Source organism: Nyctibius grandis, chromosome 26, assembly GCF_013368605.1.
Source record: "Nyctibius grandis isolate bNycGra1 chromosome 26, bNycGra1.pri, whole genome shotgun sequence".
NCBI lineage: Eukaryota > Metazoa > Chordata > Aves > Nyctibiiformes > Nyctibiidae > Nyctibius > Nyctibius grandis.
In genome coordinates, this window is record NC_090683.1 from 2,417,301 (window position 1) to 2,440,026 (window position 22,726).

The following is a 22,726-nucleotide window of genomic DNA, read 5'->3' on the forward strand; positions in this document are numbered from 1 at the left end:
AAATATGTAAAACGAGGCGCAGAGCACACCAGAACCACGCGGGTGGGCAGAGCCAGCCACGGCGGGGAGGATGTTACGCAGCCGTAGAAAGGGTTTCTTACCTAAGGAGATCACTTGTTTCATCATCCTGCGCCAGAACTGGTTTCCGCTCCTGGCAGGGGTGGGGGCTGCCGGGTGAGCCCCGGGTGATGCTTCTTCTTGTGCTATTGCTGAAATCTCACGGGTGTTTGAGAGGATGGAAACGATGTGGTGTCTTCCCTCCTGCCACCACGCTCCCATGTCAGCAGGTACCACATACCCCCTGTGTCTCATACCTGGCTCTCCCCAGCCTTTTCCTTTCCTCCACAACACGGTTGTGTATCAGTGGTCTGTAAATACTGAAGGTTTGATGTAAAAAGTTACAATTTTAACTGTAGCAAATGCAAAATACACTGAATTCTGGAGAGAATTTAATTCCTGCGGTATCAAACTGCACATGGCGAGCAGGGGAGGGAGAAGGAGCAGTAGGTGGATTTTAGAATCATGGAATCACAGAATCGTTTTGGTTGGAAAGGACCTTTAAGATCATCGAGTCCAACCGTTAACCCAGCACTGCCAAGCCCACCACTAACCCATGGCCCTCAGCACCACATCTCCATGGCTTTTAGATCCCCCTCCAGGGATGGGGACTCCACCACTGCCCTGGGCAGCCTGTGCCAGTGCTTGACAACCCTTTTGGGGAAGACATTGTCCCTGATCTCCAATCTAAACCTCCCCTGGCACAACCTGAGGCCGTTTCCTCTCGTCCCATCGCTTGTTACTTGGGAGAAGAGACCGACCCCCACCTTGCTACACCCTCCTTTCAGGCAGTTGTAGAGAGCGAGAAGGTCTCCCCTCAGCCTCCTTTTCTCCAGACTAAACCCCCCCAGGTCCCTCAGCCGCTCCTCATCACACTTGTGCTCCAGACCCTTCCCCAGCTCCGTTGCCCTTCTCTGGACTCGCTCCAGCACCTCAAGGTCTTTCTTGTCGTGAGGGGCCCAAAACTGCACCCAGGATTTGAGGTGCGGCCTCACCAGTGCCGAGTACAGGGGGACGATCCCTGCCCTAGTCCTGCTGCCCACACTAGTGCTGACATAAGCCACGATGCTGGTGGCCTTCTTGGCCACCTGGGCACACTGCTGGCTCATATGCAGCCGCCATCGACCAACACCCCCAGGTCCTTTTCCACCAGGCACTTTCCAGCCACTCTTCCCCCAGCCTGTAGTGGTGCGGGGGGTTGTTGTGCCCCAAGTGCAGGACCCGACACTTGGCCTTGTTGAACCTCACACAGTGGCCTTGGCCCATGGATCCAGCCTGTCGAGACCCCTCTGCAGAGCCTTCCTGCCCTCCAGCAGATCAACACTCCCACCCAGCTTGGTGTCATCTGTGAACTTACTGAGGGTGCACTCGATCCCCTCATCCAGATCATTGATAAAGACATTAAAGAGAACTGGAGTTTTAGGGTTTTTAGGGTTCCCTGCAGTCCCCAGCACTCGAGCTGGGTGTGCAGCATGTTGGGGTGCCTCTGTGAGGGTGTCAGATCAATCACCCACCTCTTTAGGCACAGCCCTGGTAGGTGGGTGCTGTCATGGCACTGCCACGGCGGCTGGGAGCTGCCTTCTCCCTCCACTGCTCAGGGGGTTAGAAATTTTTCATTTTGTGCTTTTTTTTCTTTTTTTTTTTTTTTTGAAAGCTGCTCTGTTGATGAGATTTCCCAGAAAACACCCTGTTTAAGTGAATGCGCGTTTTTCATCCAGAAAACCGTTGACTGGCTTTAGCAAGTGCTTTGTAAGGACTAAATTACATCAGGCATTGAACGCTGACGACACGAGGGGAGAATAAAAGACCGAGGCTTCTTGTTTTGAAGTGTGTAGATGAATTCTCAGCTTCGATGGGAGCAGAACTTGGGGAGCATCAGGAACCCGATGCCTCCTGCCTGCTGCGGGTGGGGGGACGGTGCTGGGGTGGGCAGAGAGGGGATTAATTAACAGCCCAAGTGTGGTAATGAGATCAGGGTGCGGTTTATACCTGAGCTTAGGTGCCTAAAGTGCATCTCCCCCACCCCAAAGTCCAACTCCTTCAGCTTGGAGATGGTGGTCGTGTTAGGGCTGGGGTCTGGGAGCCGAGCAGTCGCCCCGGTTCGGCTGGAGGGTGAAGCTTCAATGAGTTTTTGATCCCTTTCTTGGCTTTCATGCAATACGGGATAATTACATTCACTTTTTAATTCGATGAGATTTCCCAGGGGTGGAGGCAAGGGGATGCTGGGGTACACCACGCAGTGTGCTTGCAAAGCGACGCCTCAAATTCACATTTTGGGGCTTTCCCACCATAAAATAAGAGCTTCGGGGGTGCAGTCCCCACGGGTAGCGAGGCTGTGTGGCTGGGACCTGCCCTCTATTAACCTGCTTTTTAGCTGCGTAGGGATTTTATTGAGATCTGGATGTTACCTCAAGTTCCCGATGAAGGAGAAGAGCCCTGGAGAGGGGAGAGGAGGAGCAGCTCCTGCCCCGTCACCCTGGGGATCCTCCTTTACCCAGCAGCACGTGAACCAAACGGGTTTGCTGGAAGAGACAGAAATACTTTACAGCTCGCTGACTTTCGGGAAAGCACTCTCTGGCTAGCGAGGACGGATGCACGAGTGCCCCAGTTACTAAATAAATGAAGAACAAACCGCAGGGCGACGACGCTGCTCTGGGACCGCCTGACCTTGGGTTCAAGTAGGAATAAACGCATTTTAAGAATGAGAGAGCCAAACATTTAATGGATTAGGTTTACACCTCAGCTAGAGGGGAAGGAATTTTACCGCAGACACGTCATGAAAAAAAAAAAAGGGCCATCAGGGTTGTGGCAGCTGCTGTCTTCTTCGGAAAGTGACTTTTATGGTTCAGACATGAATAAGAGGAACCGTCTCGGTGCACTGACCGGCCGCCAGCAGACCCGAGTATTAATAGCTGACTGTGCTTTTGCCTTGCTATGTGGTATTGGATGTACATAACGCTTTTCCCTGGGAATATATAGATATTAACAAGGCTTGTTTCTCATTGAAAGGGCAAAAAATAGAACTGCTGACGCAACTCGCTAGCGTGATGTTGTAATCTGTGGTACCGTACGGTTCCCAAAACCGAGGGCGAGCGGCTCTGTGGTTTGGGCTGGTAAATAAATGTCAGCGTGAGCTGCGGAGAAAGAAATGACACATGGGCAAGTCTGAGCCAGAAAAGATTGAAAACCACTTTTTAAGTGGAGTGGTTGGGTTTTCAGTGGAGCGACGTGGGATTGCAGTTTGTAGCCTGGGCCTTCTCTTGCAGGTTAAAAAATTGCTTTTGAAAAGCCACTTCTTCCAGCTTCTGGGGTGATTTGCCTGAACATAGACCATAAGGTATAAAACTGTATTAGAAATAAGCCGTAAAAATTTGCTGGTTTTTAAGGCCAAAAAAAAAAAATTCATGGTATCAAGTGTCACTTGACTGCAGATAATTTTGAGCCATCATCCAGTGAGAAAGGACCTGCCACAGCCACGTTTAACCGAGCTGACCTTTCTTGGTATTAAAATGCCTGGAGGACTTGTTCTGACCTTCGACTATGGAAATTTGCCTTTTGATCCTGCCTTGAGATCGCCTTTATTCGTGTTTGACTCCTTTGTAGTCTCTCTTTTCCATAGCTTTGATCCATCTTAACGTCTCCTCTCTGCCGAGACCACCTGATACAGAAGAGCTCTGCAACACCAGCAACCCTCCAGCTCTAAAAACCAAGTAACGGTTGGAGAAAAACATCCTGTTTGTTTTGTGCTTTCGCCTTGCGAGACGTCAGAGAGGGTTTCACAAGGCAGATTTTTTTGAAACCCCCGTTGTGGTTTAGGATGTTGTCGCGTCCCTTCGGTGCACGTGCGAGCGATGCGGCGCACGCTGAATGAGCGTCACGCTACCACCTTCATCCCCTCCTGATCCGGCCGCTCTTGAGTTATGAGCAGAGAGGAATGATCTGCACCCGAAAATGGGTCCCAGTTAATCTCCGTGTTGGTAACCAAACCCGTGGGATGAAGGAGTGTTGCCAGCTGCAGCTTCAGGGCTGCGCTGAAAAGGGATCGCTGGATGGAGGGGGATTTCCCTTGGTGGTGCTAATACAATCCAGCAGCCAGCGCAAGGAGGCAAAGAGGACATTAAATTATTTTCTCGGGTGCTCAGGACAGTAAATCATCACTTTTACCTCCTACGTGAGCCAGGGTGTGTTAATAAGAGCAGGATGGGAAAAGGTGTTTTCTCCCTCTGATGGCAAAGCAAAGAAGGATGAAGCGTGCCCAGGAGTCACAGGGGTGATGCTGTCAGAAACCATCAGACTCTTACTTAGGGAAATTTATGCTCCGAGTGTGTAAATCTCTTCTGGAAGTGGGAGCCGGTGCTTTGAAGCTGCGCACACTTGAAATGTTCCTGCCCTCCCGAGAGGCAGCGGGATTGCAGAGAGGATGAAGCGTGCCGGAGCGCCGGCAAGCCCGCGGGCTCTGAATGCTTGCAGCAGGACGTGTCTCCCTCTCTGAAATAAAATATCCCCCCGGATTATTGACATGGGACACCCTTCATGCCGTGGCTCCCCAGGGACGGCGCTTGCCCCTGCTCCCCAAAGCTGGGGGTGCTTCTGGTTGCAGCCGGCTGAGGACAGCGTGGCCGGTGCTGGTCCTGCTGCTCCTCGTGCAAAGCTGAGAGGTTACAAAACGCACACGAGGTTTCGGTGCGGTTTGTACACGTTGAGAAACTAAATGTTCCTATTTTTGTCTCCGTTTAAGCTATTGTGGGGTTAATTTTCACAGCTTTTCCTTTGAGCCCAAAGATCCCCAGTATCATTGTCCTGCAAGATGCAGAAAGCCACGCATGGTCACACGAGATACACCTTCCCCCGCATCGCTCCCCTGCCAAACACACCGCTGCCCAGCCCGCGGGCTCCAAACCCCGCGCAGCAGACACTTATCTTTTCCGAAAATGGCACCTGGTGGCACTCAGATATGTAAATGTTTATTACCTATGTTACAACCGATGGTATTTTAGACCCTGCTCCTTTTTTTTCTCACCTCCGTGCCACCGCTAGCGGGGAGCGCCGCAGCCTGGAGCGAGCTGCAGCAGCGAGATGACACGTTGCCTGGAAAACCATTGTAACCCACCTCGAAATTCTCAGTATTAGTGTTTGTCTCTTTGGCTGTTGTTAGGAAGCAGAGCCTTGAAAGCCGCCCCTTTTTTTAGAGCTCTCTAGTTTCTCTCTCCTCTTCTTACGTATTTTCTTAGTTCAGGATAGAGCTGCTGCTGGTTTGGTTTCTTTTTTATGGCCTCCCTTTAGCTGTGAGCCTTTTTGTATTTATTTTTTTCATCGCCGAGCCCCCTCGAAGGCCACAGCCGGTACCCAGATGAGACTGCAGCACTGACTTGTATAAGGTGTTAACGGTTTTTCAGTATTCTCCATCCTGCTCCTAATGCTCCCTAACATCTTGGATGCAGCTGCATGCTCTCTTGAAGCCTTAACCAAGGAGTCCGCAGTGATGCCAGCCGTTCCAGAAAGAGGCCTTGATCTAAACTGTAGAAAGATTTGATCATTTAAAAAAAAAAAAATCCCCTCCAGAATACATCCCATTCGGTTTATTACTGCTGAGCCCTCATTTCACACTGCGCTGCGTGCTTAGCCTCATTTAAATCCCTCTGGTTTGTTGTCGTGAAAATCAGGCACTTCATGTACTCAGCTTTGCCATCTTCTACCCAAATTTTGCTTCCTAAGAAGAACTTAGGAAGAACTGGAGTGAGAGCAGCCCTGAGGAGAAGGACTTGGGGGTGATGGTTGACGAGAACCATCTCTCCTCAAGTTAATGACCTCAAGTTGCACCAGGGGAGGTTTAGATTGGATATTAGGAAAGATTTCTTCACGGAAAGGGTTGTCAAGCACTGGCACAGGCTGCCCAGGGCAGTGGTGGAGTCCCCATCCCTGGAGGGATCTAAAAGCCATAGAGATGTGGTGCTGAGGGCCATGGGTTAGTGGTGGGCTTGGCAGTGCTGGGTTAACGGTTGGACTCGATGAGCTTAAAGGTCCTTTCCAGCCAAAACGATTCTGTGATTCTGTGATTCTGAGAAGCTCAACACAAGCCGGCAACGTGCGCTTGCAGCCCAGAAAGCCAACTGTGTCCTGGGCTGCATCCCCAGCAGCGTGGCCAGCAGGGCGAGGGAGGGGATTCTGCCCCTCTGCTCCGCTCTTGTGAGACCCCCCCTGCAGTGCTGCGTCCAGCTCTGGGGCCCCAACACAAGAAGGACACGGAGCTGTTGGAGCAAGTCCAGAGGAGGCCACGAAGATGCTCAGAGGGCTGGAGCCCCTCTGCTCTGGAGACAGGCTGAGAGAGCTGGGGCTGTTCAGCCTGGAGAAGAGAAGGCTCTGGGGAGACCTTCTAGCACCTTCCAGTACCTGAAGGGGCTACAGGAAAGCTGGAGAGGGGCTTCTGACAAGGGCATGGAGTGACAGGACGAGGGAGAACAGTTTTAAACTGAAAGAGGGGAGATTGAGATGAGATCTGAGGAAGAAATTCTTTGCTGTGAGGGTGGTGAGAGCCTGGCCCAGGTTGCCCAGAGAAGCTGTGGCTGCCCCCTCCCTGGCAGTGTTCAAGGGCAGGTTGGATGGGGCTTGGAGCAACCTGGTCTGGTGGAAGGTGTCCCTGCCCGTGGCAGGGGGGTTGGAACTAGATGGTCTTTAAGGTCCCTTCCAACCGAAACCAGTCTGTGATTCTATGAACTTATTTCCTACTCCATGACTGCGTTAGCTCTGTCTGTAGGCAGGCAGCATCTCATTTAAAGATCCTGGAAAACCTGCATCAACTACCTGTTTTTTTGCCCATCTTCCCAGCCCTGTCAGTGATGGGGCTGCATCTCCAGAGCACCCCAGACTCTGGGGTCATGTACCACTGGCCCTGGGCACTGCATCCTCCCGGGTCTCTGCAGCCCACTGTGCTTCCTGCTGGAGCTCACAGCTACGAATGCAGAACATCTCATTGACAAGTGGTTTGCTGTATTTTTTTATGCCTATTACAGCTCCTTGCAAAGGTATTCCAGGTCATCGGTGTTTGCTCTTAAGCATCTCGTCTGTTTAACATTAATTAACAATACATTTATTTAACATTCTAGTCTCACACCACTGTCTTTGCAAAGACTCCCTCTGATCTTTCTCCACTCTTTCGCTTCCCACCGCTTTATTGGCAACGGAGATGCTTTTGTATCATCAACAGTGCTGACAGATGTCCGTGGCCATTTGTGCGCTACTTGGCTTGTCTTTTCCCTGAGGTCTTGGATTAAATGCTTAGTCAAAACCCTCATATTTCATGGGCCAGTGGTCTGCTTCCACTTGGAGTCATCCCTTCTCTGCTGGTTGCCCTTTTGCCGGCGTTTACCCAGGTATCTGCTCAGCTCGTGCCGTATTTCTAGTGATGCTCTGGCTCCAGGACATGGTTCTCCTGTACACACAGACATTGCTCACGCGATGGTGCTTCGCCACACGTGTGTGCTCACACCCGGAGCCATCGCCTCAACTCCTTGCCGTTAACTCCTCTAACGAGCGTGAGTCAATAGATGAGCGAAGGGAACTGAGAAAGGCGGTTTGTGTGCTGGGGTGGACTGGAGGAGATGAAGGGAGAGAAGTCACCCAGTCCTGCAGAGTTCACCAAGCCATGAAATCCAGAGAGCAAAGAGAAGCCACACACAACCAGCTGCGACCAGTGGCTGTGGTTCGTACCGCCAGGATGGCAAGAGAGGCTGTTTCCCCCCAGAAATATTGTTTGTGGTTTTATAAAAAGACCTGTGTTTTCAGAAAACACCAACACCTTGGTGGTTATTATCTACAAAAATTATCACGTGGTTCCCTGGCAGGGCTGGAGCAAGCGCTGGGGTCGATCCTGACTTCCCCACAAGAGCTCCCTCTTTTTCCCTTTACATTTTGCAGGCGGTTTCATGCCTGGATGCTGGGAGCTGGCGTTTCTTCCCTGGCAGTCTCAGCCAGCGCTTGCATCTCACTGTCTCTTCTAATAGAATCGTTGTTAAAAATAAGTAATTTTATTTCCCAGAAGATGCCCGGCAGCAGCATCCGTCATTTTGTCCTAATTGACTTGACTTCCGTCGGTGTGTGAGTTACGTCGGCGCTTGGTGAGGAGCCAAAGCTGCCATCAGACAGGGCTGGTCTCGGGCAGAGCTGTGCTTGGTACCTACATGAGCTCTGACGTCTTGTAGATGGTCTCCTAAATGTGTCTGTACAAGAGAGAGGGCAGAAGTGCCTCAGAGGCCTGTTAAGGGTTTGCTAAAATAGAGGCTGATGGCTGGGACAGATTCTCCTACGTAGCCTTGTGACGGTGTCACAGAATCCCAGCCTGGTTGGGGTCAGAAGGAACCTCTGGAGATCATCCAGACCAAAGCAGGGTCACCCAGAGCACGTTGCACAGGGTCGTATCCAGGTGGGGTTTGAATATCTCCAGAGAAGGAGACTCCCCACCCTCCCTGGGCAGCTTGTGCCAGGGCTCTGGCACCCTCAAAGTCAAGAAACTTTTCTTCATATTGAGATGGAACTTCACATGTCTCCGTTTGTGCCCATTGCCCCTTGTCCTGTGTCACGGTTTAAAGCTGGGCCGGCTATTAAACCTGTGGCAGACGCTCTCTGTTAACCCTCCCCCCCCACCCGAAGGGAAAGGGAAAGGGAAAGGGAAAGGGAAAGGGAAAGGGAAAGGGAAAGGGAAAGGGAAAGGGAAAGGGAGAGAGACTTATGGGTTGGAAAGTTAGAACAGTTTTAATAAACTCTAATAATGAAAAAGAGTATAATAATAATATTGGAATAATCAAATATATACAAATATACACAAAACCAAGATCGAGCTCCTCCGATGTCGGCCACGTCACCACCGGCACTGCAGGGCAGGCTCCGGGAAGGCCCAGGCTGGGCCCAGCGACGGTCGAGAGCTGGATTCAGGGATGCACGGATCGGGATTGGGGGCAGCAGGAAAACGGACAGAGTCCTCCTTGGACACTGGCCAAAGGCTCAAGCCGCAGAAGCAGCCCGAAGCAGCAGAAACACCCAAACACAGCAGAAGCAGCAAGGGAAAGGCGGAAGGGGCAAGAGGCGAAGGGGCGAGACCCTCGTGATCCCCCCGCTTAATACTGAGAATGACGTGTATGGGATGGAATACCCTCGTTGGTCAGTTTTGGGTCACCTGCCCTGTCTGCTCCTCCCTGCAGGTGCGACCCCTCTTCGGCTCCTCACTCGTAAGCAGTGAGGAATTCAGCAGTGACCTTGGTTTCTCTAAGACTAAGCACAGCAAGAGCCTTTCTGCACAACATCCCTACCGGTGCCTCAGTGATAACTACAAACTTCGAGCGTTATCAGTCCTGGAAGCAGACACTGTCTGCAAAACATGCAGTTACTTTCAGAAAGTGCAGTTACTTAGAGGAGACTGAGCTGAAAGTAAAAATCACTGAAAGGAAAATTGGCCTGGTTTAGGCTAAATGTCCTGTTGCTGGGCACCACTGAGAAGAGTCTGGCCCCATCCCCTTGACACCCGTCCCTAAGGTATTTGTGAGCATTGATAAGATCCCCCCTCAGTCTGCTCTTCTCCAGCTGAACAGCCCCAGCTCCCTCAGCCTCTCCTCGTAGCAGAGATGCTCCAGCCCTCTGACCATCTCCGTACCCCTCCGCTGGACTCTCTCCAGTAGTTCCTTGCCTCTCTTGAACTGGGGGGGCCCAGAACTGGACACAGTTACTCCAGGTGTGGCCTCACCAGGGCAGTGTAGAGGGGGAGGAGAACCTCCCTCAACCTGCTGGCCACACTCTTCCTCATGCACCCCAGGACACCATTGGCCACACCACCTTGGCCACAAAGGCAAGTGTCCCTTTTGCTGAAGTAGTAGCCACTGGTGGTGGTCTTGATGGCTTCATCTGGTCCAGAGTGGACTCAGGGTAGACGGATAACACCACAATAGCCATGGACTAGTTGAGCATGCGCCAAGTGAAATATGCAAATATGACTATAAGTCAATTATCTTGCTCCATAAATAGTGGACAGCTCAGGGCCCATTGGGCTCTCCTGAAACGACAGCAGGCTGCACGCCAGGTTCTCCCCTTGAGTAGGGACACTTCTCAGGGTTACTCCTCGAGGTCGAGAGATTCCTTTCTCAACAGATTCTCCCTAAGGGATTAGTAGCACAGTAAACCTTGAACTCTTATCTGTGATATATAGGATTGATTGTGCACACATATAATCCTTTAGAGATAAACCGCTGGTGAAATCTGGGACTAGGACTGGATCCAGCTGCACCCAGACTCCTCTTTGAGGTCCTTTCTGAACCTCGTGACCCAACGGGAAGCCTTTCCTTACCCTTTGTATCTCTTACACATAACCCATTGACCAAGTCTAGGACTAGGATTGGATCCAGCTGCACCTGGACTCCTCTTTGAGCAGGAGTTTAGAAAGCAAGGGGGGTCCTTTCTGAACCTCATGACTGAACAAGAAGGTCTTCCTGACAGTTTTGCCTGACCCTGTCTTCTATGCTGTAAATAATCAAGTGCGCCTTGCCATCAAATCTTCTCAAATCAGTCTCATTTACTATCCAACGTTGTTAAATCGCTGCTTTATATCAATAAACATACTGCTCTTCTCTCTTACGAGTGAAGGGCATCACTCCATCCGTGACCAGCCTGTAGTAAGGGACAATGCAGTGACAGCTCTGGAGGCTCCTGGCCATCCCGCTGTCGGATCTGCAGGGAAGGGCTCTCCCCCCGGCAGACACAGCACCTCCAAGGGGTGCTGGGATGCAGTAAGGACAAGGGGAATGAAAGCAAAAGGATAAGGGCAAGGGTCTTCTCCAGGCAACAAGAACTTTCCAGCTGTCTTTTGAGGCCGTAACGTGCAGGCAGGCGTTGCCTGTTAAATTTGAACGTTGCTCTTGGTAAGAAACCATGTGTGAACCAACACAAGATCCTTGAATCAAGTAGATCTACAGGATGAAAGGAGAGACTGGCGTCTGGACTGCTGTGGTGGGTTGCTCACCTGCAGTTAAAAGATCTTGAAAGTTGGAGAATTTGGGTTTAACTCTTAATTCTGACACTGTTTTCTGTGCCCTTGGTCATGTCACTTAGCTCTGCGCTGTGACTGTGCCTTCAGCCGCAGAACAGTCATAAATACATTCAGTTCTGCCCTTAAGGCTTTGAATGACAAGATCTTCCACATCTAATCTGAAACCCAGGTGGTCCTTTAAATTGTCAGAAGGCCAGAAGATTATTCATAAGTAATTAGTAAATGCGTAAATGTTCCTTAAATAGTAGCAACCATTGAAATACAGAAGGAATTAAAGCATGGGTGGTGAATAGGTGTGCTTCCAAGCTTGAAATTCAATAGTGCAAACTTTCTTCCACCTTAATTATACCTTAACGACCTTTTCCTCACTGAATTGTCTTATTGAGATGGAGAGGTGGAAGAGCAAAGTACCGTGGTGGGACAGGCTTATACAGTGAAAACTCAGTTTTTAGCCCAAGTTTGGGTGGAAGTGGGACTTGACTCTTTCTTTGCTGCCATCGGTGTCTTGCTCGGTGTCTCACAGAGCATCTGTGATCCCCAAAGGGTATTTTCACTGTGTGTTGCCTTTGTTTGTGAAAGGCTTTGTTGGACTGCCAGGATTATGCTGGGCCATCTTCATCTCAGACTCTGCCTTTGGGATCTAAATTCTGCAGGAACTTGGGAGGCGTCTCCCCAGCTGTGCTACTGGGTAAAATCTCATTGTAGCAGTGAGATTTGGAAGGTCTTTAGTCCGGTTTATTGGCTGATGCAGGCAGCTGTTTTCTCCCTTTCAGTCAATAAATAAACCATCTTCCTCCAGGGCAGGCAGCAGCTGTCATCTCCCCTTTTTGCCAGCGCACCAACAGCTGTGATGCTGATGATGTGGTTGGAGACCAAACTGACATTTCTTCCAACCTCTTCCTTGTTGGCGATTGACCAAGCAGAGGAACAACATCCAAGGGACTCAAGGTCCCAGCATGTCCAGCTGCTCCTGGAGCTGGTGGCAGGGTTCAGCATTGCGTTGCCTTGCAAGGAAGACCAGGGACGGGGTTTGTAATCTCTACGTGAACTTGCAAATCCCAATGTGGATTGTTCTTTAAATGCCATTCAAGAGCTCCCCCAGCAAAAGGTTTTGAGGCTGAAACCTCTTCTCACGTGAAGAAAAGCAACGTATGATCACGCGTGAATGAGTACTGTCAGGTTGGGATCTGGAAAACACGGTGGAGGAATTGAAGCCCTTATTTACTGGAAATGTTACATGGAGCAAAGATCAGAGCATCTTCTCCAGAGCCCGCCATCCCAGGACACATTAGCTTCACATAGACATGGGTTTAGCTGATTCTCCTCATTCCAGCAGGAGCTGAGACCTAGAGAGACTGAGCTTCTTGCTGAAGGTCCCACAACCGCAGGGCTCCAAATACACCAAAGACCTTCTGATTTCCAGGCCTGGCTCCTGCTTGTGGTCAGAATTCAGGTGAATGACATTCATCTCCCCCGGTTTGGGCTCCTTATCGCCATGCAAAAGGGTCAACAGAGTTTGACTATTGAGTGCACCTTCAGTAAGTTCACAGACAACACCAAGTTGGGTGGGAGTGTTGATCTGCTGGAGGGCTTTGCCAGGGGAGGTTCAGGTTGGACATCAGGAAGCATTTCTTCTCAGCAAGGGTCATTAGCCATTGGAAGGGGCTGCCCAGGGAGGTGGTGGAGTCACCATCTCTGGAGGGGTTGAAGAAAAGACTGGACATGGCACTTAGTGCCATGGTCTGGTTGCCATGGTGATGTCAGGGCAACGGTTGGATTCGATGGTCCCAGAAGGCTCTTCCAACCTCATTGATTCTGTGATCATCGTTATTCTAATTGCAGATATAGGGGCGACTGCTTGCGAGGTCACCCAGTGCACGGGTGGCCAAGCTGGCTGTGGACCCCCGGCCTTTTCCAACCCACCCTTTGCTTCGCCCATGAAGCAATATTCCCCCATGGGCACCAATGCCAACGTCCCTGGGTGCGCCTCTCCCTGCGTGGGAGACCTTCATGTGCAAAGCGGGGCTCAGTCGAGCCCAAAAGCTGGGCTTAGAGCTGAGGCGTGGCTTAACGCAGCCTCCTCGGTTGGATGCAGGATGCGTCCTGACCCAACACCCCCTCTCCCTGCCTCGTGCCGGGGGCTGAGCGCCGGTGCCAAGCGCATCCCAGCCCTCACGCCTGATTCTTTTCTCTTTTCCTTCGCAGCGAGAAGCGCGTCCTGCAAGTCAGCGTCACCAACCCGGTCCAGTGCAGCCTCCACGGGCGGAAATGCACCGTCTCCGTGGAAACCAAGATTAACCAATCCCAACCGGATTTCACCAAACATCGGTCCGGTTTCGTCCTCTGCGTGCCGGGAAATTAGCATCCCCCCCCCCCCAGCTCCGTTTGGCGCAGCGAGCCCGGAGAGAACGAGAGCGAGCGTGGAGAGATGGAGCGGGGCTTCCATCGCCCTCCCCGTGCTTGGCCTTTTCGAGGGGACTGATTTCGAGCTGCTCAGCTGTGACTCGTCGTGCGCCTAAAAAGAGCTCTAAAGCCGGAGGTTTAGCAAACCCCAAATTCAGGAGAGGGTGCAACGAAGGCTTAAAATAGCCGGTGACCTGTATCCAGCTTACAGCCCAGCCCAGAATAGCAGGAAAATGCTTCTGAATTAGTCCCAAAAAAACATTTATAGGTACTTAGACCCTTTCCCACGTTGATTTCTTGAACCCTCTCTGCTATTCCCTTCCGCGTTTCTTTTTGTGTCTTTTTTTTTTTTGCAATATTATGCAGCCTCCACCGGAGGAACCAAAGAGACCCGGCTCAGGGAGGCTGGTCCTGGGAGACCAAACCCTGCTGGAAGCGGGGGCAGGTTTGGCAAGGAGGGCTGGCTTCCCACGCCGGGGAACGCTCCCGCTCTGCCAGCCTTGCCGGCGCGCGGGGTTGGGATGGTACGTGGCCATGCACCTCTGGACTTGCTGCTTTCCTGCCTGGAGCTCATTAACCCATGGAGACACCTTGGTTGGAGACAGGTCCGCCAGCAGAAAGGAGAGCGGGATTCACAGTGCAGAGGGTTTATTTGTTAGTCCTACGTTGGTTTTGCCTTAATTACCCTCTCTGGTCACCTAAAAACCCAGTGGGGTCCCAGGTGGACCAAGTGGCCTCGCTGAATTTTTTTAGATCTACGTGGCGTCATGTTAGTCCCAACGTTGAGGTTCAGGGAGGGCTGAAAGGACCCGGTGCTGGTGGGTGAGTCTGGAAACACGTGGAGCTTGGGGGGTTGAGGCCACGGCTCCCTCACTTTGCACTAATTCACACTAAATCCGCGCACGTCCGTCCGCGCCAGGCGAGGGGCAGCGGCACAAACCCGGCTGCGGCCATCCAGGCTCTGCCCTTTGAAGGGTTTTCCTGCAGGCGTTGGGTGTTGGGCCGTTGTGCATCACCCCGGCTTGGCTGGTGGCACCACGTTCCCCCACGTCTGCCCGGCTCAGATAACCCCGAGCTGGTGTTTACGCGAGGGCCGTGTGTCCTCACACGCGGTTTGTTCCCACTGCGCAGGAGGCCGCGGGGCCGTTGGGATGGTGCATACCGAGTCCTGGCACTGCTGGTCAGGTCAGGATCTGCAGCCTCTTGGACATGGAGGGGGTTTCTGCATGGTGACCCCCCCCCACCTCGGGGACTGCCTGGCTCCAGGCGCAAGGTTAATTGAGTACAGGAATGGGAGAGCCTGGCAGAGGCTCGTCACCTAACGACCCGTTAATGAAAGGCTTCCCAAAGCCACGCCATGGACACAGGGAACAGGTCGCTGCAGCGTTCGTACCTCCCCCCCCAACACCAAGCCCCGCGGTTGAGGGGCACCTCGAACAGAGAGAAGCTCCAGCTCTGCATTTAGGTGGGACAAGCCTCAAGGCTCCTGTGCCCTTTGCCGGGGAGGCCCCACGCCAGAGCCCTCCCACTCAAGTGGCCTCGGACCAGCCCCCGCCAGCAGCCCAGCGCCATGTCCCGACCACCGGTCCCAAGTCCCCATGACAACGCTCTTCCAGATGTTGGCACACACAAGTCACCCACCACCGCGGGGCCATCAGGAGGTGACATCCCACCCGCACGACAGCTCCTGACCCCGCCAAGCACATGGGACCACCGAGGACAGTCCACCTCCTCATTTAATCCCTCCTCAGGAGGAGCAACGCCAACGTGGATGCCATGGGCCAACCCAACTCCTGGTTGCGTCCTCCCAGGGAAGCACCAGACGGAAACTCCTCGCCGTTGTTGTGCCTTTCGTATTTGCACTTCTCGCTTTTTTATATCTACTAGTCCCACCGTCGGTGTTCCCCCCACCCCGGTAACACTAATCTATAGGCAAGGTAGTGGCAGGAGATTTAATCAGCACTTTTAGACGCTGCCCCTCCAACGCAACGGCCGCATCGAGTCACGATGGACGGCAAGAAATCGCAGGGTTAGGAAACTTCTAAGACTACGAGATGGCAATATTGTATGTGATGAAATGTGTCTTTATAAAATATCTGTTCCTGCTCTGGTTTTATATATATATATATATAAAAATATATAAAATATATATATATATTCATGTTTTTTCCCATAAATTAACTATTTCTAAATTGAATTTCAATTTGCAGCCTGGGGCAATAATGCAATGAACCTTTTTTGTTTGTTTTTTTTTTTTTAATTGCTGGTATTTTAATGTGTAAAAGAGTAGGGAAAAAAAACAAACTTGCTATCATGGACCTGTTTTTTTGTTTACATAATTCACTGTAATAAATTTTAAAAAAAAAAACACTATTAGTTGCATCCCACTCTGGCAGTGCCAGTTCCTGCCTGGCGCGGTGGCTCGGGGAAGATGATGCTCATGACGGACGGATGGAAAGTGGAGTTTTGGCGTCCCAATAACCTGATTTTTTTCACCTCTCGCCTGCGGGGTTCGACGCTCGTCCGGGCCCCAGCCCAGGGGTGACCCCGACGCCGGTAACGCGATTAAACGGCGGCTGCGGCTCACCCCCCTCTTCTGTCAAAGCAAATCCAATTTCCCCCCGGCCAGAGGTGTGGGACTGCAGAAAAGACTCCACCACGACCCGCTGCCGTGTAATGGATGGTCAGTGCATTTTTTTTTTATTTCATCAGCACAGTACAAAAATAAATAAAAATAAGGGGAGGGGATTAAATTACAGGCACACGGAGCCCCATGACACAGTCGGTCAGGTTATAAACCACACATACTTACAAACACACTATACACATACATACGAAATGAGACAAATATAAATTAATAAGTAACAATACCCATCAATTTGGTCAACAAAGATCTACAGAAAGATTGCACTAAAAAAAAAAACCACAAACCCAAAACGTATGTACACATGTCGTTAGCAGGGTCCAATGTACAGCGATGAAGAGCTTCAAGTGACAAATAAAAAAAATAATTAAAAAAACAATGGCACGTTATTTCTCCCTCTCCTCTCCCGGTTTAACGCCCGACGGACCAGAACTAAACTACAACTGTGCACACGGAGAGCAAAATAAAATAAAATAAAATAAAACCCAAAATAACTTATCAGTCCCCAGGCCTGATAAGGGAATAACCAGCTCAAGACTGCGGTATCAGGGTGGTGTCAGGTCTTTGTGCATCGGTGTATTTTTTTTTTTTACAGCCATCTCTCCTTAAGGTTTTTTTTTTTACATGTTTTTTATTTTTTGAAGACACAAAATGCTCCTGGTCGCATGCGCAATATCACTGTAAAAGCAACAATGAAAGAAGAAAGAAGGGGTTTGTTTTTTTTTTTTTCTTCCCCCACCACCTCGCCCCGTAGGTTTGTAGTTTGGGGGAGTTGGGGGGATTTTTTTGTTGTTGTTCTCCAAGTATTTCCTATAGCAGCATGTAGATCCTTTCCTCGCTTGCACACTCAGGTCGATCCTTTACACGAATACTCATGGTCAGTGCACGATGGGAACGAAGACGCTTCACATTGATGCCGTGAGACAGTAGCGGTGACTTCCCTTCACCCGGACCCGCTCGGGAAATTCGAGTCTTTTCGAAGAAAATAAATAAAGGAGAGGGGGGCCGGGGTCCCCGGGCCGTGCGCGTCTCTGTCTGGTTACCGGCTGTTCCGACGCTGGTAAGTCACGATCGGCCCCGTTCAGCCACCTCCGGTGAAGCCTTTAGAGCTTTTTTTTCCCCCTCAATTTTTTTTCTTACTTTTTTTTTTTGTTTTTCCATATATTTATTTTTTTCCCTTATATTTTTTTTTGTTTTTCCTGCACCCCCCCCTCCCCGCTCCGATCCTCTCCGCTCCGCCCCGCCAGCCGCGGGGGTTGGGGGGAAAAGGGGCTCGGTTGGGGGTTCGCCCCCGCTCCATCCCTCGATGAAATCAAGCCGGTGGCGGAGCCGCAGCATCCCCGGGCCCGCGGGATGGGGAGGGGGCGGCGGCTGGGAAGCAGCGGCCGGGGGGGGGGGGGGGGGAGGGGTCTGCACTCCGGTCCGGCGGCGGACACCTCCCCCCCCCCCCCCCCCCCAAGCCGCAGAGCCAGCAGCAGCCCCCACCTTTCCCCAAAACCCCCCGGGAAGCGGCTGGGAGCCCGGGGCGGGGAGGAGAGGAGCGAAGCGGGGCCGGGCCCAGCAGCATCCCCCGGTGCGCAGCGGGAGCAGGCGGGCGCTCACCGGTCGAGGCCGATGAGCAGCCTCCCCTTCTCTTCGGAACCGCTTTCCTTCTTAAGGTCGGCGAAGACTTGGGTGAAGTAATGCGGGTCGGCGTTGACCTGCAGCATCTTGGGGCTCATGAGGTCGATGATGGAGAGGCAGCGGTCCCAGAAGGCCTCCTTACAGCTCTCCACCAGGAAGGGCTTGAGCGGGTAGGAGATCTCGTTGCCCATGTAGGAATAAGAGAGGTACAGGCAGGTGAGGAGCACTGCCTGCAGTTCGTGGTCGCTGCCCACCTCGGCCGAGATGACATCCCGGCAGAGCATGTAGAGGAACACCACGTTGGCCGGGGTGATGAAGCCCTGGTCCTGCCAGCCCTGCAGCAGCAGCGAGCGGTCCACGGAGCGCAGCCACAGCACGGGGTCGGTGGGCGAAAGGTGCTTCAACCGGTAACAACGGCGGCAGAGGAACTCGCCGAGGCAGCGCAGCAGCTCGCTGGTGGACGCCTGGACCACGACCCGCCGCGGGGTAGCGGCGGCGGCGGCGGCGGCGGCGGCGGCGGCGGGAGCGGCCGGTGGAGCTTTTTGAGCCGAGGCGAGGGCGGCGGCGGCGGCGGCGGCGGGGGGCGGCGGGGGGGCGAAGGTGGCGAGGTTGGCGCAGGAGAGGGATTTTTTCAGGTTCTCGTTGTTGAGGTGGGTGACGTTGCTCTGGTACCCGCCGTTGGGCTGCACCTTCTTGGAGCTTTTCTTCTTGGCGGAGACGGCGGCGATGCGCTTCCAGGGCAGCACCGAGATGAGCGAGTGCCGCTTCAGGCCCTTCTCCTTCGCGTTCTTGCTGTTCTGCACCGCCGTGTAGTGCCCCACCGTGGCCGCCCCATCCTCGAACAGCGGGGCCTTCCGGTAGCTCGGTGATAAGGACAGCACCGTGCCCATGGCGCCGGCCGACGCGGCGGGCCCCGCCGCCCGCCCCGGCCCCGGCCCCGGCGCGGCCCCACGCTCACTGCCCGCTCCGCCGCCGCCGCCGCCACCGCTCAGCGCCGCGCCTCGCCCCGCCCCGCCGCCGCGCGCGCTCACCGGCGGCGCAGTGCGCGAGCCCGCCGCCGCTCCGCCCCGCCGCCGCCACGTGCTCCCGCCGCACCGACAGGGAGACGCCACACCGACACAGAGAAACCGCCCCGTCCGGGAGGGACCGCCCCGTCCGGGCGAAGAGACCGCCCCCTCCACCGCTCAAGCCGCGCCCCTACAGGCGTCTGCTCCAACCGCTGCGCCCCAACGGCCGCGCAGAACACGCCCCTCCCAGCGGCTGCGCTACCGGCTGCGCCCCGCCCCTCCCCCTCCCTCCCGCCCCGCCCTCAACGGCTGCGCCCCGCCCCGCGCCCTCCACGGCCCAAGCCCCGCCCCTATCTGACTAAGCCCCGCCCCTACCTGCCCAAGCCCCGCTCAGGCCCCGCCCCACCCGCCCAAGCCCCGCCCCTCCCCGCACAAGCCCCGCCCCTCCCCACCCAGGCCCCGCCTCCATCTGCCCAAGCCCCGCCCCATCTGCCCAAGCCCCGCCCCTCCCCGCCCCTCCCCTCCCTATCTGCCCAAGCCCCGCCCCTCCCCGCCCAAGCCCCGCCCATCTGCCCAAGCCCCGCCCATCTGCCCAAGCCCCGCCCATCTGCCCAAGCCCCGCCCATCTGCCCAAGCCCCGCCCCCTCCCAAGCCCCGCCCCCCGCGCGGTCCCGCAGTCGGGGTCGCCCTGCGGGATCAGCCTCCCGCCCCCCCCCCCGCCCGCGGTGCCACCGGCTCGGGCAGGGCCCGCGGGGGGTGCCCCGAGCCCCCGGCCAGCCCGACGGGGGGGGAAACTTAAAAAAAAAAAAAAAACAAAGACAAATATATTAAAAAAAAATAATTAAAGGTTATAAAATAATCGCGTCCACCCAGCCCCGACCCCCCGGCTGCCCCCCGGGTGCCTCAGCCGGCCCCGGGCCAAGGCGCTGGGCCCAGCGCTCGCCCCCAAGGCACCGGGGTGCAAAGTACCGAAGTTTAAGGGCCAGGGCGGGTTTTAAGCAAAACGGCACCAAGGCCCGAGGTGCCCCCGGGAGGCCGAGGGTCAGCACCGGTGCCCCCGGGTGCCACGGCCCCACAGGGACCACGCTGGCGGGTAAGGCCACCGCCAGCACCCAGCTGGGAGCGCAGTTAGGGGCACCCCTTTCCCGCAGGGCCGGGGAGGAGCAGCAGCTCCAGCTGGAAGCAGCAGCCAGCGCGCGGCCGCCCCACTCCCACCCCGCTCCGCACAACCTGTAGCGACACTCAAAGGCGGCTCCACCGCGGCAGGGACCGCGCCGAAGCTGGTGGAGCGCGGTGGCAGCAGAGGCTGCTGGGCTCCAGCTCCGGCCATGGTGACCAGAGCAGTCCCCAGCTGTCACCTCCTCCCCCGGGTGATGCTGGTGGCAATAAAATAGGGAAAGGTCTCATCCTGACACCGCACTAATGAGGGTTTGGCTCGTGACTTACGCCGAGCTTATTTATACTCCCCAGAAGCCACCACTGCCACCCATGTGCAGCTGCCTGTCCCCTTCCCACAACACAAAAGTCTTCAAAAACCCCCAAAATCACCCGTTTCATCCAGACACAACCACACCCTCCCAGCGCCTGGGGAGCACGAACTGCCCAGGAAGCTGGGGGACACTGGAAAAGTCTGTCCCCAAAACTGCTGTCCCAAGGCAGCGCCACAGGGGCACCCACCCGGGAGGAGCCCGCCGCGCGCTTGGGGTTTAAAGCATGTGGAAGGTAAAGAAAAAATCTCACCCTGGGTCAAAGCTTTGCTGAAGCTGCTGCTCCTCAGGGGGCTGGTGCTGCGCAGGGCCGGGCGCTCACGGCCGTGCGGGTCCAAGCTGCAGCCACGTAGCAAAAACCAGGGGAGATTTTTCTGATCCACTTCTGATTTCTCCCCCCTCCCAAGCCAGGGCAGCAATTTCCTCAGCACCTCGAGCCCGAGGACAGCAGCTTGTGCTGAGGCCAACGCCCAGGAGCCGTGTGAAATAAGGAACAGAGCTCAAAAACCCGCCTGTCCCCACGTGCTGCGATCCCGGTTCCAGGGCAGCTCTCAGAGGCAGCTCAGGACCACTCCCAAAGCACCCAAAAACCCCCCAAGTCCTTGGAAGTGCCCCCAAGCCCGGGGTAAGAGCTGGTTTGTGAAGGGATGGTCACAAGGTCTCCCCTTCCTCCATCCTCTTTACACCCAGTTTTGGAGGCTTTTCGGTGTGATGATGGGAAAGGGACTGGGTGAGTCCCACCCGAGCGGCACCGCTCGCACCGAGAAATCCTGTTGTCCATTAAAAACACGACACGGAGCCCAGCAGTCGCCTCTGGGCTAAAGCCTGCTCTTTCAGTTAAGCCTTTGGAAGGGTTTAACAAGCCCTCCGATCTGAGCTTTTTTTGGCCTTAATACCCTCGGAGGTGGAAGGCAGGCGCTCAGACGCCTGCTGCACTGCCCTCGCTCTTGGTTGGGTCTCCTCCACCTCTAGCACAGGGGTTTGTCTGCTCCCCCCGTTGTCACCTGCTGGGTCAGGACCAATTCTGTCCCCTTCGAGGGACGCCAGCTGGAGCTGGGTGCGATATCTCGATGAGGACACGCAGGACGTCGCGGCCATCTCCACCTTTCCCCACCTCAGGACCACGCGTGCGACCGTCACCGCTGCAACACGGGCTTCAGCTCTGCTTCCGTGAGTGAATTTCCCCTCATTCACCTACGATGAGCAACCTCACTCAGCAGATCACAGCCCCAGCTAAGCATCCCCAGGGAAAACGCCGCTGAAGTGGCATTAGGGTGAGGTGGGAAATATCTTCTGAGTCAGTTATAGTTCAAAAAACCTATGGAGAAAACTCGACAAGCACTTCCCCTGCGGTCCAAGCCGTGCCTAAGAGCAGGAGCTCAGCCCTGCACGTTTTCCTGCCTACGAGGCCACGTCTTTCCCAAAAGACCTCAACCAGGTGATGTCTGAGACGCACGAGTTTCAGAGATGAAAATTAAAGATGTTTTATCAGTTCAATTACACCCTAAACCCCCTCTCCAGCCTTAAGAGGAGCCTGTGCACGACCTGAGACTCTCCAACACAGCACCAGGGTATTTTCAAGAAAGGCTAGAGGTACAAGAGGGTAGAAGCAATTAAATTTTCACCATAATAATAATACCATCACTTGATTTGGTGAAACTTAAACTCGCTGTGCCAGGAATTGGTCACAATCCTGAGATGCTGCTTAAAACATGGTCCCTCACACTCAAACATCATCACCGACGACGCTTTCAGCTCCGTCCCCGCGCGCAGCCTGGGTTGCAATCCAGCTTTCCCTAAGCGAAGAGAGAAACGCACCGACCACGGCCATATCTGCCTCGGTAGCTGAAGACAGGAGACAGGTTTTGGTTTGTTTTTTTTTTTTGAAAAAAAAATTATTTTATTGGAACTCATCTGAACATCAGATATACCTGGTGTTGGTTAGCAAGAACCGTTTGTACATTTGATATTGATGGTGCCAAAAAACCCAAACAGCGACTGACTGGATGAGATGGAAATTTAAAAATAAAATAATAAAATAAAATGTTGGAAGAGGTTAAAATGTGAACAGAAAGCAGAAAGAATCAGCCAGTCTAAGATTCAGTGTGAAGGCAAAATATTTCCTGATAAAACAGAATCCTTTTACAAAATATAAATTCTGTAAGAAAAAACGTGGCGAGAGAGACAGAGGGGAAAGGAAAAAAAAAGAAAAAGGAAGATCAACAGGACAGAGATGCAGAAGCTTACACTGCCCAAATGGCGTTAAAACCCTAGCTAGTCACCTCACTGTACAAATGAAACATGCTGGAATACACCGTGCTCCAACCCCCACAGATACGATTTGGGAACAATAATGAGGAGAACTCCCCAGCCAGCGCTGCACTAGGTTATTCCAGAAGGGCCAAGCTGTCTCACATCGGATGTCGGAATAAAAATAAAAGAAGAAAATACCAATGCACCAGAGGTTAAATAACGA

General features: G+C 53.7%; 2 protein-coding genes across 2 annotated transcripts in view; one reads left to right on the top strand and one right to left on the bottom strand.

Moving 5' to 3' along the window:
- MYO1D (myosin ID) overlaps window positions 1–16,505 on the top strand; it is a 185,082-nt gene extending 168,577 nt beyond the window's left edge. Inside the window, exon 22 of the mRNA XM_068419052.1 lies at window positions 13,292–16,505. Coding sequence (XP_068275153.1) covers window positions 13,292–13,448 — 157 coding nt within the window. The 3' untranslated portion in view covers window positions 13,449–16,505. The remainder of the gene's footprint in view (window positions 1–13,291) is intronic.
- Window positions 16,506–17,618: 1,113 nt separating this feature from the next.
- Window positions 17,619–18,646, bottom strand: CDK5R1 (cyclin dependent kinase 5 regulatory subunit 1). The gene has a single exon (XM_068418830.1). The coding sequence runs from the start codon at window positions 18,644–18,646 to the stop codon at window positions 17,732–17,734; it is 915 nt and encodes a 304-aa protein (XP_068274931.1). The 3' UTR covers window positions 17,619–17,731.
- Between the last annotated feature and the right edge of the window lie 4,080 nt (window positions 18,647–22,726).